At 29.9% G+C, this 21,143-nt stretch overlaps 1 protein-coding gene across 8 annotated transcripts in view; it reads left to right on the top strand.

Moving 5' to 3' along the window:
* The window catches only part of LOC126735574 (disintegrin and metalloproteinase domain-containing protein 11), a 593,317-nt gene that overhangs the window by 469,948 nt on the left and 102,226 nt on the right, over window positions 1-21,143 (top strand). For all 8 annotated transcript variants that reach the window (XM_050439623.1, XM_050439613.1, XM_050439644.1 and 5 more), the window contains exon 2: window positions 12,399-12,449. In XM_050439623.1, the coding sequence (XP_050295580.1) occupies window positions 12,399-12,449 (51 nt within the window). The remainder of the gene's footprint in view (window positions 1-12,398; window positions 12,450-21,143) is intronic.

The following is a 21,143-nucleotide window of genomic DNA, read 5'->3' as shown; positions in this document are numbered from 1 at the left end:
TAATCTCTGGTCACTATCACTGTTAAAGTGACTTAGGTATGATGATTTATTACTTATCAAATTTTATTTCTTTCGCTTAAAAGGTCACAATATTATACTGTTCTCGTTATCCCGGCTATTAAGATAACTGTAAAAATTCTACAACGATTTTAAAGGAAGGTTCATTAAGTCTGCAAGATTTTTTGGTTTAAAGTCTTAGTACCCTTTTCTATATTTTCGGTCAGAGACTTTACGAATGGTCCTAGATTAGTTACCATTGACCTTTACTGAAAGAGCCTATGCTGATTTATACCAATGGAATCCTTAATTGCGAAATACAGTTACTTCAGTATATGTTTTTCAAGCAATTTGTGAAAGTGCATGAGCCATCTTCCGCAGCTTAAAGTATTTATGAGTGAAAAAGTAAATATAAAGGCTCACAAAAAGAGCGCCACAATTTTAAAAATAAAGAAGAAAAACCACGCAGTCCAGTGCCTTTTTTCGATATTAATGAAGCTCAAAGCTTTTCTTATACTCTCTTTATCCATTTGTTTATAGTAAAATACTTTTAAGAACGAATTAAGTTTATAAACGAGGCAATATCAAATTGCTCAAATACACTGCAAAAACAGTTTGCTTACATGTTTTCTCATTACTGAAAGCATCCTGTGTGTGTCAAGAGTCATTTTTAATGACTTTGCGTTGTTTTTTAATGGTTTAATATTTCTTTATAATCTCTAACAATATTAATTTTTACTGCTTGTTCGTGAATTTGAAAAATTTACATAGTCTATATCTCCCCTATATATTTTACAGTTTTTGTGTGCTTTTATTCCAGTATAGATCTTCTTAAATCAAAGGCGACAGAGGGTGACCTGGAAAGGTCTCGGGCGTAAATGCAAAATGCCTTTCAGGCTTACGCGCTGGACTATATTAATCTCCACCACTACAGCTAGCCCTCCTTTTGTGCTTCGAAAAGGTACACGAAACGAGACTTACGTGCTATACCTGAAAAGGCAATAAACTTAACCATTTAGATGTTTTCAAATTAGAATATTATTAGTTCTTAAGATTAAACTAAAAAAAAGAATCCTCAATGAATATCATACTTTTAATATTAAAGATAAAAAATACAGATCGAGTTCCAGACCCCAGCACATTCGGATGTCCAAACGATCGGGAAAACCAATTAGAAAAAGGTCAGGCGAGTTAAGGGATATTGAAAGGAAACGGGTAATGAATCCTGATGAGGAGACGGCAAAGAACTTATTAAACGTAAATGGTCCAATAAAGTTTTTTTGTTGGAAATACCAAATATTACCTATTGGATTACGGTTTTAGCAGAAATGTTATATTTCTAGATCTTTTTTGTGAGTTTGCTGAAGAATAGATTGACAATTTTAAATAATGGCACCATCTATTTCACTATTGCTTATAATATTTAGGGTCCTTGAGTTAGTAATTACTGGTGAACTCTTCTTAACTAACATGATTTCTTTTAAATCAAATATAATCTACATACAAGAATGATAGTTGGGATGATGTAGTAGCTTATAAAAGATCTACCAGTTAAGTAACATTCAATTTTTTTTATTTTAATAAATGCCAATGCCATAACTACTAATTTTGTTAATATATTTTTATGTCTACTCAGTTGCAAAAGAAGTTTTTTTGTTAGCCACTGATAATAAGCTGTTCCTAACTTGTTTAACATCGATATACGCAATTCGACTTGGAATTATATATTTTACACAACATTTAAAACAAGAATATAAAACATGACATATATAATAAAATCGTCAATTTGGATTTACGATAGGTTTAAATTCTACATCCGGTATGATGTTTTTGGTATCATATATTTGTAATGCTTTTAAAAATAAAAATTATGTCAATATTACCTTATATGGTCTATGTTATAAAAAGGAAAACAAACTCGAAGTCAAAGTGTCATAAATGTAGCGTCTATTGGTTAGGTTACACGTTTCGCCTTGTGGTATCAGCAGCTAAAACTATACCCAAAAAAAAAGATTAAAAATATGCAGCTATGATTAGACGTTAAACAATAATTTACAGAACAATATACCTCAGTTCAAGTACAATAACAAACATTGACAAACACTAATGATAGCGTACAGTAAAAGTGAATTGATTTATATCGTACATATCGTAATGATATATATATGTACCTACCATTTCACTTTTATGTTATCATAATGTGTGTTATTCTACTTAAAATAAGGTATATTTTTCTTTGAATTATTTTCTAACGTCTAACCATAGCTGCATATTTTTAGTTTTTATATTAGGTCTAAGGATGCCGTAAATCGAAACGGGTAACCAATAGACGCTACATTTGTGACACTTTGACTTCGAGTTTATTTTCCTCCTTGTTACATAATATTAATACTAAAGTCTCCTTTACAATAATGTATGAATTTTTTGAATGAATTCTGTGATTTAAGTAAAGTTTTTAATTATGTGTCTCATCATCTGCTAGTTTATACACTCAAAAGGTATTAGTTGAGTAGCAACTATATAAAAATAATGCGGTCCGACTTGAAAGAAGAAGTGACCGTTCATATGAAGCTTAGATTAAAAGGGATGTATCTTCTGATAGATTAGCGACTTATGAAGTTATCAGTTTGTAGCGTTTTTATTTTTTTGGTCGCTTTTAGACCGTAATATTTTAATTACATTTATATGAAGATAGTACTGATCGCGACACCTAATGTAAAGTCGCCTAATGACCTTGTAAGAAAATAATTATTCCTAGATGGCGTTAGCGGTTTTTCGTTTTGAATTTTTGTTTTTCTCTCTGACTAAAGCGATTTTGCTACCTGTCTGTCCTTTGTCATTGGTCACGTACGCCATGCTCAAGGAGCAATGTTTAACGTACTGGCATTTTCGATACCGGGCGATTGTTGCCATTGTTTTTTCTGTAATTTGAATACTTTGCCTTTTGGGATTAGATTTGTTTCCGTATTCGCTGCTACTTAAATCTAAGCGAGGCAACGTTGTATTGTCAATTCTTGTCAAACTGATCCTGCGTGAGATTGTCCATCGAAGTGGTACTCAGAAATTGCATTTTGCTTTCTTTTTAAATGATATCTTCAGGTTAGTAAGTTCATTTCTCGAGGTTGGAATTCAACCTCATATTTAACTCATGGTAACACTAGCCATGGAATGATTACTTTAATACCCTTTATAAAGGACCCTCTTACATCTTGAGGTAAGCTTGATTCTTATTTTTTATAAAATAGGAAATCGTTCTCTCATGGTTTTTAAGGCTGCCATTTTTGAAGTTTCACGTGTTGATTTTAGGGTCTTAGGTAAGGTGTTATGTAGGATTTTATGCAGGGTCTTAAGCCAGGTCTTAAGCCGAGTCTTAAGCGAAGTATTAAGTCTTAAGGGCCATCCCAAGACCATCCCGAGCCATTTTAGGTGCTGTTCCCATTTCCTGGTCAATCCAGATAAAATGAATGTGTAAAGTGTAAGCAATGTTATGATTTCTAATTTGTTATTTGGATTTTGGGACTGGTCATATTGCCTAATTTATATAATTTAAGGCTCCTTAATTTATTAATTATTGTCTAGTGATTTAAGTTCTTCTTGGCATATTACAATGTAATATAATTTGCATATAAATAATAATTTATTTAATACCTTTTAATTTTACTACATAGAGCTTTGATTTCAAGAGTTGTACTTAAAACAAAAAATTGTCATATAATTTTTACAATAATGATTTATTCAAGTCAAATATTAAACAATGAAAATTGACCAGAAATTGCATATTTTTATAATATAGTAGCGTTAATAATTGAAGCTTATTTTGTGTTTCAACTCAACTTTAAATAAATACATCAAACTGGATGGCGCCCACAAGTTAAAAGGTAAGCATCTCTATCAATTAAGTTACTTATCAAGAATCAATACTGGGTCCACCACTATTTTAAATATATGTTAATAATCTCCCTGATAATGACTTATCAACCAAATACACCTTATTTGCAGATGACACCTCTGTTTCTGTGAGTGAATGTACATTTGATGAGCCTATGAACAGAGCATGTGTTTGAACAATATAGCTTTATTCTTAAAGGCATATATGCATTAAAGAATCTTGCGACAAGATTTGATCAACACACACAAGCATATTTTGCACTATGTCATTCTGCACTGTCTTATGCTGCTTTTGTATGGGGACACTCGAAGGTGCCAAAAAAAATTAAATAGGTTGACGTACCAGCGAGTAGGAACTAAAAATGTCTGGGAGGTTTCTTTAAAATTACTAATTGGAAATTCAGGTTAAATATCTCATTCATGATCGTAATCTTAGGCAAATAGGTTAATCACTTATTAATGTTCGACTAGTAGACTGCAGTGTAAATAAGAATATTAGTGGATAAAAACAATTAAGCAAATGGATACTCTACAGAAAGTAGATCCAGGAGAGCAGACACTTTTTTAGGTGAACATCCCAACTCATATCCGAAAATTATTCATCTACTGGGTTTAGAATTCCTACGCTTTACTGTTTATTTGACTGGCAAAGCGTTTGGATTCTGAATCTAGACTGATGACTCCTTCAACGAAATTTAAAGAGTTTAATATAGCAAATATTTTCTACACTAACGTGAAAAACATCATTTTACTGAAAGTTTTATAAAACAACTACTTAATAATAGACGAAGCAACTTTTTTCAGTCTTTTTTAAGATGTTTATATTGCTTTTACCAGAAGGAGCCTCCATTCAGCCTCCAGGCGGTTATTTAAATCGCCTTTTAGAGCCGCTGATTATCGCCAATTTTAGACGTTTTCATTTTTCCCAAGGTTTTATTTTGCTACATTTTTTTTAAAAGGCTCTAATATAGCTGGCTTTGGAACAATGAGGAATTTTCATCCCCATTTTTCTGGATAAATTAGTAGCTTTAAGATGTTGACCCTGGCATAATGGACTTTTAGTTACGTAAATTATTTTTATCTGTTTTAGTCGACTACCTTTGTTTAGATTAAGTTGATTTTTAATAAAAAAGCAAATTATGGTCTTAATTGTGCAAAGCTCTGTTTTTTATTTAATTTATAACCCTCCGAATTCATCAACGATCATATTAATATTTAAAAATAAATAAAAAGATTTGAGGGATATTGAAACTAAAAATAATAAATTTGTTCATGATGGTCACTATGATTCTTTAAATCCAAATTGATTTAAAATATATCACACTCTTTCAAAATCATTTTTTTCCACTATCTAATGGATTTTTTTTATGTTGGCAATCATTTTTGGCTGTCAGCAATGTGATCAGACTTTTTATGGGTCCCATTTGTTATTAGTAGAGTATCATTTATTAAGTTGTTATTCTTGCGGATCATAAACGCGTTATGGCAATAAAAAAATCATATAGAAAATAAATCGGTTTCAATTTTTTCTTTTTGGTCCATTTCGAAGTGTAGCCGCTGAAAAATAAAAGTCTCATTCGAAATTTATTATCGGTAAAGCATGATTTTATCCGAATAAATCAACAATTACAGATACTAGCTATAAGCTCGCTGATGAAAAATGCAAATAACAAATGCAAAATACATATGTCGCTGAATATTTTATGATTGTAGCTTAAAATGAATATATTTCATATTTAAATTTTGAAATAATATTTTAAAGTAATAAATATTATAAGTGGTTTATAAATTTATACATAAATAAGTCATGGCATTACTGTATATATTCAATTTGAATTCTAAAAAGATCATTTGTGAACCATTATTAATCCTTAAGTTGACCATAAAGAATTAAAATTTAAGATACGCGTATAAAACTTTATAAAATAAGGATGCTAATTAATTTTAAAAATATGTAATTAAAATATGTAATTTTAAAAATATATATAATTTTAACTAAAAATAAGAATTTAAAAAGATATATTAAAAATTTAAAATTAAACATTGAGAATCCAAAATCGAAAAAATAATAAACGTTACTCAAAAACTGACGATAATATTCAAATTAATTTTTTTTAGTTTTACTTAAACTTATTTTATTGTCATTTATTACTTTAGTGTACTTATTTGTTAAATTACTATAATTATTTTTTTTAGTGTAAAAAAAAATTTGTTTTGCACTGATGTAGAAGTTAATTTTTGAGTTCGTTACTAACGTTAACATTAAAAGGTTAAACATCGAATGGATAATCTACAAGGATTCTTTTAATATTTTATTATATTTTCATTTGTTTAATATTTTATTGTATATTTGTTTATAGCCTATTATGTATTTTAATAATAAAAAAATTGAAGAATCTTTGTTTGCATTTGTTTAAGCCTCCATTGAAAATCAATGAATATTTGTTATTAATTCAATGAATATTAAAAGTCGGATTCAGAAGTGGGATTCTGGAATTTTACTAACAAAAAAACACGAAAATTGATTACACAACGTAAATTAAGGTAATCACTGCTATTACGAAAGAAAACCATAAAATCACAGTAAAACCAAGATAGTAATAAACGTTTTATTTCCATTTTAACTTATTTTAACTTTACTTAATATTTTAATGTACTTATTGCTTAAATCAATGACTGAATTTTTTTTTTTTACGCTAGTAAGGTTAATATATGAGTTTATTAGTACAACCGATCAAGAAACATTACAAACGTTAATCTTTGGATTTTTTTAAAATTCTCATTCGTAATGAATGAATAATTTATAATAACTTAATCAATGTTAAAAGATAAACTAATGAGTGGGATTCAGGGGTTTCACAAGAACAGAACATTAAAATTATTTTTTTTAATATTGAAAAAATAAGAATTGCAGACGTTAATCTTTGTTTTAGATTTTTTTAAAAGCCGCCGCTCAAAATCAATGAATATTTTATAATAACTTAATTAATATTAAAAGATAAACTAATTCATGGGATTCAGGAGTTTTACAAGAAAAGAATATTAGAATTGATCATAAAATGTACGTTAAGGTAATAACTAGTATTTTCCAATAAAAACATAAAATCGCAAACGAAGCTAATAATAAACAAAACTTACTTATTAATAAAATAAGGATGCTAATCAAATTTAAAACTATGAACTTAAGTTAAGAATTCAAAAAATATATTTACAATATAAGCATTTTTAAATTAAACATATTGGGCACCCAAAATCGAAAAACTAATAAACGTTACTTAACAACTCGTGATAATATTCAAATTAAATTTCTTAATTTCACTTTAATTTATTTTATAGCCATTTATTATTTTAATATACTTATTTGTTAAATTTCTAATTATTTTTTGTAAGAGTTTAAAAAAAGAGTTGAAAAAAGTTTCATTTGCGCTGTTGTTAAAGTTAATTTTCGAGTACGTTACTACAATCGATTAACATTGAACGTTTCACATCAAACGGATAATCTACAGAGATTCTTTAAATATTTTATTATATATTTATAGTATATTCTGTTTATAGCCTGTTATAATTATAAAGAAAATTGAAGACTCTTGTTTGTATTTTTTAGCGCCGTCAAAAATCAATGAATTTTAAAAGTTGAATTTATGAGTGGTATTTTGAGTTTTACAAAAAAAAGAACATTAAGATAATCACTAATATTACAAAATAAAACCATAAAATCGCAGTAAAACCAATATAGTAATAAACGTTACTTAAAAACTGTCGGTAATGTTCAAACAGAATATTTCATTTCCATTTTAGCTTATTTTAACTTTACTTAATATTTTAATGTATTTATTGGTTAAATCAATGATTGAAATGAGTTTTTTTGCGCTTGTGAGGTTAATATCCGAGTTTATTAGTACAACTAATTAAGAAGCATTAAACTTAAAACATCAAAAACGTTTTTTTTTAATGTATTTTAATATTTTAAAAAATTAAGAATTGCAGACGTTAATCTTATGAAATGATATGAATATGACATGTATATTAAGTTAATAAATAGTATTATGCAATAATAACATAAAATCAGTGTAAAACGATGCTAATAATAAAACTTAATGACTGTAAAACAATACATTAAAACTATGGGTCATTTACAATTATGATTTTTCATTTCCATTCTAACTTATTTTAACTTTACTTAATAATTTAATATACTTATTGCTTAAATTAATGATTGAAATTAGTTTTTTTTTTGACTAACTGAAAAGTTACTATTTGAGTTTATTAGTACAACCAATCAATAATATTTGAGAAATGTTTCGTGTATTTTAAAATTAAAATTTTTTATGATGTTCACAAAAAAACAATTTTAAGTAAGCACAGTAAAATTAAATATAAAACGTACGTTAACCTAATTACCAGGATTATTAATACTACGAATAGTATATTGACAAAAATAGTGCGTTTTTAGTTTATTAGTCATTAATCGAGTTCGCTAATATTAAAATATTAGTATATCAAATGTAACATATCATTCATTAGGTCTATAATAATGATGGTATTCGTTAATCTAGCTCATAGAGATTGAACAATTATTATGTAAAATTAATAAATAACTAATTGTTAATTTAGCGAACAATAAATTACTTGATTGGACCAATAAACGAGATGATGGCCTATCAATTTTATAAAGAGGTTTGATTAGGCTAACAACGAGGAATACAGGTATAATATTCAAGAAATAAATGAACGCGTACTAAACCTGAACACGGATAATATAACGGAGCTTATTGGGAAAACGAATAAAATAATAAATGCTATCTACCATACTAAATATTTTGTTTATTTATTTAATGTATTTTAATTTATTAAATTTACCATCGAATTTGTTAATCTAGTCTCTAAATATTTAATAGTTTTTTGGGTGTTAAAAATTAACGAGTAATTTCCATTAAAAATTTTATGTACAACGTACATTATACTAATAAGCAGTAATTGGACAATTTTTGTACTTAAATGAAATAAATGGTAATCTTCAATTTATTGAACGTAAATTTGATGAGTACCTAGTTATTTTAATGATTTCGATTAATAGTTATTATTGGTTGGAACGAAATGACAATTATTAGACAGTTAAAGCAAAATATAAAAAGGTATTCGTTGGTTTAATATACTTGTTTATTTGATTATTAATAAGAATTATAAATCTATTTTTGCAGCTTCTTTTTTATCAGCAGTTGTCACAAAAAAAACGATTAATTTCCATTAATTCATCGACTATTACACGCTAATTTGTTTAACGGAACTATTGGATTCTAATAAACAACAAAAATAAATAAATATTATTGTATATAACTACTAAAAATCGTACATTAAATTAAATTTTGGCATCACCATTTTTTTTATTATTAATTTTAAATTATTACAGCTATTAATAAAATTTTACTATTAACAAAACAATATTTGTAAAACATAAAATGATATTTATATGAATAATTTATTTAAATAAATTATCGATCAGATTTGTTTAAATCTACTATAAGTCTTTTAGGTAATAATTTTCATTGCCAATCCTATAAGCAGTGCTCATTAAAAACTGTAATTTAATACTTTCCAATAATTTAACGACTACCAATTTAAACTTGCTGAAGCAATAGAATATGTAAGATTTCGGAATATATTGTCGGTATGACCCATCGTTATATTAAATAACAAAAAAAGCATTGATATAAACTTACTGTTTATTAATGAATATACAAAATTCATAGATTAATGTACATCATTAGTTATTCCAATAACGCACTAATATTAGCCTAATATTCACTGTTCATTAAATAAAGTTTTTTTATTAATAATTATAAATTTTTAATTTGGTTATTAAATGCAAAAATTTCATTGATCTTCTGTGCTATATGGCGATTAGTTAGAATCTGATAAAATTGCAATTGCTTTAAAGCCATGAATATAAGGAAAATTTAACGAGAATATTTATATCATTATTTATTATAATGATAATACTATTAAAATTTGGTGCATTTAAAAATTAATTTTATGAAGCCGTTACAAATTTGTAATTTGAAGTACGTTGAATTTGTAAGTTTGTGTCTGTGTTTCCATTCAAAAAACTTGCATATATCTAATTCAGACAAAATTATATTTAACAGTTTGAACAGTATTAAACTTACAAGCTAATAATAATAATACTTAGTGTAATCTAATTACATTAAGATAGAACACGTGAGATATACAAGAGTAAGGTAGCAAAGAAGAAAAAGCGAAAAAATAATTACAATACATGTCCAATTTAGGACAGAAACTGCTCAAGAGGACCCAAGCCAAGACCTAATTTTATACTTAATTTTAATACAGGGTTTTCTTTCAAATTCAAGAGGCTTAATATTGTCAAACTTTATAGTTGCTGTAAGTACTTCAGGTCTATTTTGGTTAATTTTATTACTGCATAGTAATTTTATCATACATATAAATTTATATAAGTATGTTGAATTTGAAATATCCCTGCCTCTTTAAACAGATACAGATTATACCAAATATTTATACAATGGCAAGATTGTTTTTTTCGACAAAGACTGTCTTAAGATGTAAAATCTATGTAACAATTTACGGCTTTTATTTATTACATCATCAATGTGAATACCCCATTTAAGTAGGCTGGCAAAATGTAATCCTAAATATTTTAAGCTATTTACACCATCTAGTTCTACACTGGCAGTGATCGTAATATAGGCAATCAGGATTATGTAAACATATTATAGTAAAATCTGGATGGATATATCTACTCATGGCAAAACACATAAACTTTGTTTTAACAGTTAGAAGACTGAAATTAAACCAATGATATACCATTGACTCAGCTTTATTTTTGAGTCCCTCCCAGATGTTATCTTTAATAATTTAGCAAGTATCGTCTGCAAAACAAATTATACTATACCTTGGAATAACTGAAAACGTGGTTTATTTATCGAATTACGAAACAGCAATTGCAAAATGCCACAGCAATTATTATTGCTTTGCCACAATGTCATACTTTATAAGCAAAAATTCGTATAAACACATTTGCCTACCAGTAATTAGCTAATAAATAGACATGTAAACAAAATGTGGCTTGTAATAGCTGTCTAGTTATCTATATTTTGGTAATTGAGTATTTAATGATGATTAAATGAAATAATTCTTGTAGGCAAACAGAGGGATTTCTATAAATAACTCTTTATACAGGGTGAGGTTTTTTTACGCTTAGAAATCTCGGAACATAATAGGCTATTAAAGCATTACTAGTGGCACACCCTCACCGCGTTGCTGCTACTTTTTTTTTTAATAATTTGAATTTTAAAAGCAAAAACGCGTTAAAAATTCAAATGGCATTTAACAATTAAAAACCACTTCTATGCCATAAAGCTCGATTCGTTTCGACGGATGTGAATTACAAAAACATGTTAAGCTAGCGTCGGATCGATTGAGGGTAACCTTTTAAGAACGCAGCATATGTCGGATGCAAAAAAATTAAAATAAACTTCAAAAACTCCTTTGAGATTTTTCTATGATGAATGTATTATTTGATTTTGAAAGGTTTTAAATCTCTATAAAGGACCCGGATAAATAAATAAATATAACGGTAACTGACTGAAGATTTTGATGGTTTGAAGAAAGCACCTTTTTTTATATCCACAAATACTTCGCAAATTTTAGCCTCGGAAGAAATAGATCAATACGAATTTTATTTTTGATAAAATAATTTTTCTTAATTAAGGTTTTTTATTTATGCCATTTTATGAATTTATTTTTAATATTTTGCGTCTTAAATTTAATTACTAACTAGTTACTAAAAAAATAAAACAAGGCAGGATATATTTTAAATTTTATAAAACGAGTGATAAGATCATAATAATAATAATAATCTTGATATAAATACAAAATTCAGACCTATTCAAATAGGTTGCTTTAGCTGCAACATAGCTGTTCTTCCCATACAACCTACATAGAAAAAAATAATCTTAGGAAAAACTACAATAATGAGGGAAAGAAAAATAGATAAATAAAACAATTTAATAAATAAAAATTAATAAAAAAAAACATTAATAGCCAATAAATCAACTACAGTAAAAAAAGTGCATTTTTTTACTGATTCTATAACAGTACCAAAATATAGTGCTTTTTCACTGACAGCTCTCTTGGAATGATAGGGTTTTCCTTTTTTCATTGATTGTATATTAACGTTTTTATGTTCACGGAATGCATTGAGAAGGCATATTAACCAATCGAAATAAATATTAGGAATCGGCGTGCCCTAAAATTGAATACTGTCAACTGCAATGTTTTATCCAAAGTGCCCTTTTTCTTTCCGTTCATTAAAATTGGGTAACACTAAAAACTTTATATATTTTGGTATATCTCATAAATTATGCTAAGGTATTTTGTTTTATCTTGATTTAGATTTTTCGTGAAAATTCTCATAAAAATTCATAGCCGTATTCCGTATATCTGCAGAAAATTAAATTTTTTCTCTATTTCAGAGGCGGACTATACCCTCGACGAGTCTTTCTGGATCGAAGAGAGTCCTGCAGGTGAGTTAATTTTCCATTTTATTCAAATATTAAAATGTTCTAAAGGGAATTTCTCATTTACGTGATATTAACATGATTCAAGCAGAATATTAAATATGTTTGCATATAATTAAGTTAAGGTGACTAGTTTGTTCTTAAGTTGTTAGATCACATAAATGTTTCTTTATGTTAAAATACTGAATGCCCCTTCGTAGTGCTACTAGAACTCAGTTAGCATATTTCAAACAAAAAATATTTGGCTTCGGTATGCAAAAAGATCTACCATTGACTAGGAAACATGGTTCTATTGCAATGACCACAATGGAAAAGGCAGAGCTGCTGGGTCAGATTAAACTGTACCGTAGACCCACAAGGCAAAACACCACACGACTTGGTCAAAAAAGGCTTTTTCGATGCCAGAGATAGTCTTCCGTCTCAGAATAGCTTAAAAAAGTTCTCATAGAACAGTAACACCAGGCCCCTGGCCACTGGCCCTAATAGAAAACCATCAATAGTATTAAAAAAATGTGCAGTGACACCAACGGCAAATGTGCAAATTATTTTCTGTTTCATACAGAGCAGCGGTCTTCCCTGGACACTGGAAATTTGCGTGGATTCAACCGATATTTTAACCAAAAAAGGAAAAAGGACAGTGCCCATCAATTATGGTCCGATTGCGTTAGTCCCGGCAATCGCTAAGGTAGTAGAAAAATTTGTGCACCTAAAATACGTGGAGTCCACTAACATCATTAGCGACCGTCATTTTAGTTTTCGAAAACACAGGTCTACTGGCGCGATGATCGTCTTGCATGTTTGAACCGAGACTATCGAGAAATATGGTGAACCCCGTAACGACTGGATATTATATCAAGGCATTCGACAAAGTCTGGCAAGAACTTTTGAAATAAATTGTATTTGTTAGATCGTGCTCCAGAAAGCTACCCGTTTAAAGTTTCACGTCGGTTCGCAAAATAAGAATTTGCAATTAGCGAAAAATAAAACACTTGTTTCTCCCGACTACAAAACGCTATATAATGAGCTCAAACGCCCGATGGAAACACAGACAAACTTCGTAAAATACACCGTACTAAGTTGTAATGAAAAGCAAAAATAAGTTCAATCCGGGTACAATTCACCCTACAGATTTTTTTTACAGACAAAATACTACAACTACCTAAACGTAATGAGAAATAACTGGGTTTACGAGGTCGAGTACAGATAATTATTAGAAAATCCATTACTTTTTTTTAGATGACAACTGATGGACAGCTGTCAATATGGCGTTGAAGAAGTTACCAGATTGACATATTCTTAAGAAATTCCTATATTCACAGTACAGTATTCTTATCGTTTGGCACTAACTCTCGTTGCTTGACTTGGAAGCGTCCTAGAGAACCGATCCATTCAGCTTGTCGTTAATGAACATATCTCGTAGAGGTTCCAAATTAACGCTGCTGTCCCTCAGGAATGTCTTTTATCCTTTATCCTCTTTCTGTTATATACCAACGACCTCGACAAAATTTTAATCCTATTTACCGCTTGGCTGATGACAGTACTTTAGTATGTTCCTATAAGTCGTCCAACCAGATGACTTAAACTGATATCCACTGTCTTCATCAGTTCGCTTGTTAGGTGGACATTGAAAGCCATATGTCTTGGCATGACCATGTAGTCGGAATAGCACAAGCGACTTTTCAAAACTTGGGTTTTTTTTTTTAAACGAAGCGGCTCCATACTACACAACAACTATTAACGCTTTAGAAAGCTTAGATATTCATACATGGAGCTCTGCATCCAAACACACTTTAAAGTTTCTTTATTCCATCCAGAAGAAGGTCATACGTCTTGTAGGAGATCCAGAGATAACTAAAAGCTTGACAGATTTGCATATTCAAGAAAGATGGCGGACCTGACTGTTTCATCAAGGTAGGTGATCTGTCAAACTGTCCCATATAATTGCATCTAGGGACTCACGAAAACCGAGTTAATCTGCAGAGAATTCATTCATAGAACATCGTTAAATCGAGACTCGTTTTTATGGAGAAGTGGTCTGCGGAATCAACTCTCAAAGCACGTCTTGCCTGAACATTACAACTTGCCGAACAGAAGAAAAATATCATAGACATATTCGTAGCACTGGTGCTAAAATAAGTGATACTCGCGTACCATCGGATTTGCCTTTTTGTGTCAGTATATTCCGTAAAGAAATCTGTAGGCATTACCAAAGCCATCAATTATCATTTCTTAAATTTTAACAACAAACCTAAATACCAACCTGTACAATCAATTTATTTTTTTTTTTTGGTTGCTTTTATAACGTAATAATTTAATATAGCATTAAAATGGTACTGATCACGACATCTAGTGTAAAGTGGCTTAATGACCCAATGCAAAAAATAACATATCTAGATGGCGTTAGCTGTTCTTGATTTTGAATTTTAAGCAATTTACTGGAATCAGGTTGTTTTTTTCTCTTTCTCTGACTAAAGTGATTCTCCTATCTGTCTGTCCTTTGTCATTGGTCACGTACGCCATGCTCAAGGATCAACTTGTTACGTATTGGCATTTTCGATGCCGGGCTGCTGTTGCCATTGGTTTTCCTATAATTGGAATACTTTGCCTTATGGGATTAGATTGATTTCCGTACTCGCTGCAACTTAAATCTAAGTAGGACAACGTTGTATTATCAATTCTTGTAAAACTGGATCTTTGTGGAATTATCCATCAAAGAGGTACCCAGAAATTGCCTTTTGGTTTTCTTTCCAAATGATGTGGTTTTTAGGTTAACAAGTTTAATTTATCGAGGTTGGGATTGGACCTCAAGGTAGCCTCATGGCAACACTAGCCATATAATGTGAAAAATTACTTTAATTCAGTTTATAAAAGGCCGTCCAACATCTTGCGGTATGCTTGTTTCCTAGTCTTTGCAAAACGTTTTCTCATGGTTTTTAAGTTTCCGATATTTTTGAGGTTTCACTTGTTAATTTTAGAGTCTTACGCCTGGTATTATGCAGGGTCTTAAGCTAAATCTTATGCAAGGTATTAAGCTGTTTCCATTTCCCATCATAAATTAGAGCTTTATCAGGAGGATTTCTTGCCTCTTGGCTTGCCTAATGACGTTATTGATTGGATCTTAGTCAGCAACTGTCCTTGAATCTGCACAATGGGTCAAACCAGATAAAAGGAATGTTATTGCTATTTCGATTTTGGATCTAGTCATAATGGCTAATTTATATTATTTAATGGCTCCTTAATTTATTAATTATTGTCTAGTGTCTAAAGGTCTTTAAATTGGCTATCTACTGAAATAGTAATTTATTTAATCCCTTTTAATTTTACTATCCTGAATTTCATACAGTATTAAATGTAAGCATCCACACTGGAAGGTATATTTATTTTATTTTGATTTAGTACATGTTGTATAGTGCAATGTGAGGTAGGTTACTGACTTTGGCCAAAAGGTACATACTAGCAGGTTATTGTTTTTTTTTAAGTTTTATAACTTTGGTGCATAGAGCTTTGATTTCAGGGCTTGTACTTTTAACAAAAACTATCCTATAATTTTTACAACTATGATTTATTTAAGTAAAAGCTTAAATAACGAACATTGACCAGTATTTGCATATTTGTAAGATAAAGGTAAACCAATTTGCCAGTTAAGGGTTTTTACAACTGCACTTTAAATAAACACTACCAATTAGTGTTCTCCAGACTGGTAAACTGCCGTTAGCATATGTGCCACTGTATTAAAGATTTTCAATATCAATTAATTTTTATAAAAAACAGAGTTCTAATAAAAAGTGGTTACAAACCGCTTATGCCTTATTCATAAACGCACATATTCAAAAGTATCCTGTATGTGAACAGCGGTTACTGCAAGACGAGGGAATAATTTATACTAGACATTATCAGTCATATCCATCATACGTTGTTATCGCGTATAACCCAACCTTTTTAATGTATGAATTTGTAAAGAAATTTTGTTAATGGAAGTAACTCAGTTCTTATCTAACTTCATCCACTTTGTCTTTGTTACTGTTTTTATAAAAAAGTTACTAATAAAGAGGTTTTAAACTCATTATATCCCATATATGGTACTAACTGTGGACTATTAAGAGTCCATAAAAGTTCTTATACACCTTCTCCAGATTCAGTTTTAGGTACTATAGACTCTACAAATATTAAGAAATCTGGCAATATGTAACATCTTTTAAACCATCTCCAACTTCCGTTTTGTCTTTTGATTGGTCGAACTCAATAATAGTAATTTACGTTATCTAGCGTCTAAAATTATCTGCATTAACCTATATGTAAAAATATATGTAAAAATCAAAAAGACCCACCAAATTTCAATAACCTACTACCAAAGCTGACGTTTATCTGCCATATTCTATAACTGAAACTGTAAAATGATAAATATTCAAGGATTATTATGAAAAATCAAAAGCTCATCAGAAAATAAAAAAATTCCACGCAAATATGGATTGGAAGTGAATTAAAACATACTTGCTTTAATAACAATAAGAGCCAGTAACTTTGAATCTTATTATTTTCTATATCCATTTTATCTGAAGACTGATCTCATTATAGGGTGGCACTGATCTAAATAACTACGTCAACTTATTTAAATACACAAAATGTGTGCGACTTATTAATAGAACTCACATTTGTATGATATCTCTTACTGAATTTTTTGTTTGGCCAATCCAACGATAAATCCGGTTACCAATAAACCTTTTTTCTCAATGTTAGGAACGAAAACTTAAAATGGAGGTTTATGTACTAGCAGGCATAACCTGAAAGCGACGATAAGTGCAAAGATCAACTAGTGAAAAGGTAAAAAAAGTACATAGTAAAATGGCTGATTTTTTTGATGGTCAAGATGAAAAAATGAAGGGTTAGTTGCTATATGCGATAGTTTTCAAGAAATCCAAACTGGTAAATTCGTGGCACAGCGTCTGACCCAGAGTGGGCGCCTGCAAACAGCCTTGGTTCTCCATGTTAGGAACGACTGACTTTAAAACGGGTGAAGACAACGGGAAAACTATCTACTGCGGAGGGAAAATTTGAGAACTTTATCCAGGAGATTAGGCGTTTAAGCTTCTCGGTAACAGGCATAAGTGAATGAGATGGTCTGGGTCAGGCACATGCAACCATAACAATGGCACCTTGTACGATAAGAAGCGATGAGGAAGACAAACATCATATGAATTGGGTCGGCATCTTTGTGATCTGAATTTATAAAATTTGTTAGTATTGTCCTCGCAAACGAACACCTGCCGATTTAATATTAACACTTCAAAAGTGGTGATTTTGATGTGAAAGAAAAGGATCGCCCAAATCAGCCAAAAAAAATTTGAAGACGCAGATTTGCTAGCGTTATTGGATCAAGATGCAACTCAAACATTAAAGCAGTACGCAGAAGTATTAGGTGTTGCCCAATCAACTATTCTCGAACATTGCACGCATTGGGTAGAATTCAAAACGAAAGAAGATGGGTTCTTTATGAGAGACATTGAAAGGCGAAAAACCATTCATTCTAATTTAATTTTTTTTTTGCATCGAGGTTGTAACAAGTATATAAACAATTTTATTAGCGACAGAACTTTTGTATTTTAAAAGTTAAAAAAAAACATAACGAGTGTAGAATTCTTTAGCAAATGCTTACACGAACAACACTACAATGGTCAAAATTTAAATGACTTTTCTTTGGATTTTATTTTTCCATAGAATTTTATAATGTTTATGCGTATGCGTTTTGGAACATTTGTCATTAACAAAAGTTTTTTTTTAAGTAAAGTTTTGATTTACTTTAACAAATATCTTTGTTTTGATATAACTGACTTTAAGATTCCTAATTGTATTCATTTCAACAAAGCTGCGATCCTTAAAAAAAAACACGTCTCAAACGTACCGCCTATCCCCTATATATTCCAGATCTTAACATGAAATTGGAAGCAGTCATAAAATACCTTATAAGCCCATCGATATGTATTCTTTTTAATCTAATTTTTTTCTAATAAATGGTAAGATCAGAATTTTTATAGGCTCGATAATTTTTTTTAAATCAAAAAAAAATTCTAAATTATCTCCATAAATAGGTCAAAACAGTTTTAACCTGTTTGTTAAGTTCTGCAAGAACATAGGGAGAGATAGTCGGCTTATGAACTACAAACATTGAAAAATTTCAATCATTTTCCTAAGATTCAACAAAAATTTCAATATTTTATAGCAAAATCTTTTATTGAATGGGGAATACGAGTTGGAATGTCAACTGCTGCATCTTTTTGAAGTCCTAGCTTCAAAGTGAAAGTTTCCCAAAGAGATAATTAAAAAAAACTAGTTTTTAAAATGCACCCCTTGAGTTTCCACATTCGAGAGGACGAAATATGACTTTCGCACGCTGAAGACGAAGTCTAGGGTATAATTTATTTTACAGCGACGACATCGTAAGGTCAATAGTTTTCTTGGAATGTAATTTTGAATTTTCCACCCCTGGTTACGAAATGCATATAAGACGACAGTGTACAGTGTATAAAAATTGGCAATTTTGCCTTTACCTTTGAAATAAGAAAGTAATTAAATATTTCTATAGGGATTTTTAAATAAAGTGGCCATATTGAGCATATTTTAACCCCCAAATCAAGTTATACAACTTTACTGCTAAAAAGTAATTTTATGTCCTCGCAGAGAAAAAAAAGTATAGACGCAATAACGTCTCATTTGATATTCCACTTGATTTTGTATACGTTAACTTCAGATTTCCTGAGCAGCAGACTTATGCAGAAAACTTTTCAATATATTTCTCACTTGCATGAACGTTTGCCGCAAGTTTATTAAGTTTACGCAATATGTTTTGCCGGTTTATAAGCTGCTTGTTTATGGCATAACTTAAGCGATTTTTGTTGTTAAAAGAACGAAATCCTCACTGCTGCCTTTATTAGATTAAATAGCGGGAATTTGTTTTACAAATTCAGATAAAGAAGCACCACATATTTCATCTTAACGAGTCTTGAAAAAGTTTCGGCATATAAAATGACTTATTTATGTATATATACGTATATATTTGTTTTTTTTTTTAAGAGCTTCTAACCCTGAAAGTTCGCTAATATTTTATGTAGATTTTTGCGATGAAATGCCTTTTTTCATTTATGTTTTTATATTTGACTTAAGTCTTATATAACTTTTTATTAGTGTAATATAAGAAGTTTTGAATCCGCTCATTATTCATAAAATAATAATCAATATAAAGATTTGAAAAGGAAATTTATGTAAAAATATATTTAGCAGCCTTTTTGGACAATTTCTTTAAAGATTTTATTACTATATATAAATTATATGCGTCCTGGCAGAGAGAAGAACAAAGAAAACCATCATATATAATATTCATGTAGGTCTCTCTCTCCCCTTAAGTCAATTACTTTAAGTAGACAGAAGGTTTGCGTAATACGTCGTACGAAGATGTTTTCACCCCCATTCATCTCCAAGTTTCAACTAATCCTGACATTTACAGGGAAAACAAACGCTTGCCCTAAATATCAATATAAAATCCAATTCCCTTGTTTATTTCACCTTTTTGATAGCTTTATCCAATACATTAAAACAAACGTTGTTAAAAATATTTTTTATTATTTTAAAGGAAAGTATGGGAATGACATAAGAAATATTTATTGAATCAGCAATATATGATATATGATTTATTCAAGCATATGATTTCATGACTTGTCTAAGATATTTGATGATACAATCATTGACCAGCTCCAATTTTCTTGATCTATGTTAATGATCTGATCTCGTGAATATCAGCAGTCTCGCAGAATATTTTCCATATTAAGTCCACATTACTACTTTGGGACAGATGTCAGAGTTGTGGTTCTTTCGAAACCAGGAAATCTAGACAATACAGTTTATCGCCTTGTTAACCTATCATTCCTTTGCTCCATGCCCTTTGTGATCCATGGAAAGACTGTGCGAACGAAATATAATGGATAAAATCCTGATAACTTCATCCTAACTATTCCTAACGAAGATGCATTTGAGTAAACAACCTTTTGTAAAATTAGCTAGTACTTTGATGACCATGATTGATATTTTTCATTGTAAATTTAGGAAAGGCATTGACGTATCTTAAAACAAGGTTTTCTTCGCCATAAGTGCATCACGCTTTTAGTATTTTGTTACATTTTCTGGAGTGTCTTTAACTGCATTGGAAAATGATTGGCCTCAATGTAGATCGGTGATTATCAATGAATTTTTTACGATTTTTTAGTACGACTGATACATCGCTTAAAATTAACAGAGTTACTTTTAGGGGCTTCTGGGTATTACGATTAGCCTTATCAACAAGTCTTGTAACACTGGTGGCTTCAATATTACGGATGACATTGCTAGATAATAGAGAAGATATTTATATTTTTATGATCCATCTGACTTAGAGTCATTCTGAAAGCGGGTACTTTATTAACGGGTTTTTCATTAACCCTAACAAGACTAATATAGTGTTACTCACTAAATAGAGAAAAACGACATCCCTTCTAGGTAATTCTAAGTAATTGATTTAAGTACGAGCTTGTGGTAGGTAAAAAAAAATTGCTCTGTCTAGCAGAAATTCTTGGGACATTAAAATTAGTTCTGTTCAACAAAGAGGGATACACAATGACACCACCTATAAACTTATATAAACACGAGATTGAATGTAGTTTTCTAAGCTTAAGT

Source organism: Anthonomus grandis, chromosome 1 (assembly GCF_022605725.1).
Source record: "Anthonomus grandis grandis chromosome 1, icAntGran1.3, whole genome shotgun sequence".
NCBI classification, from domain to species: domain Eukaryota; kingdom Metazoa; phylum Arthropoda; class Insecta; order Coleoptera; family Curculionidae; genus Anthonomus; species Anthonomus grandis.
The sequence above is the reverse complement of the archived record's forward strand: the minus strand, read 5'-3'. Positions and strand labels throughout refer to the sequence as shown.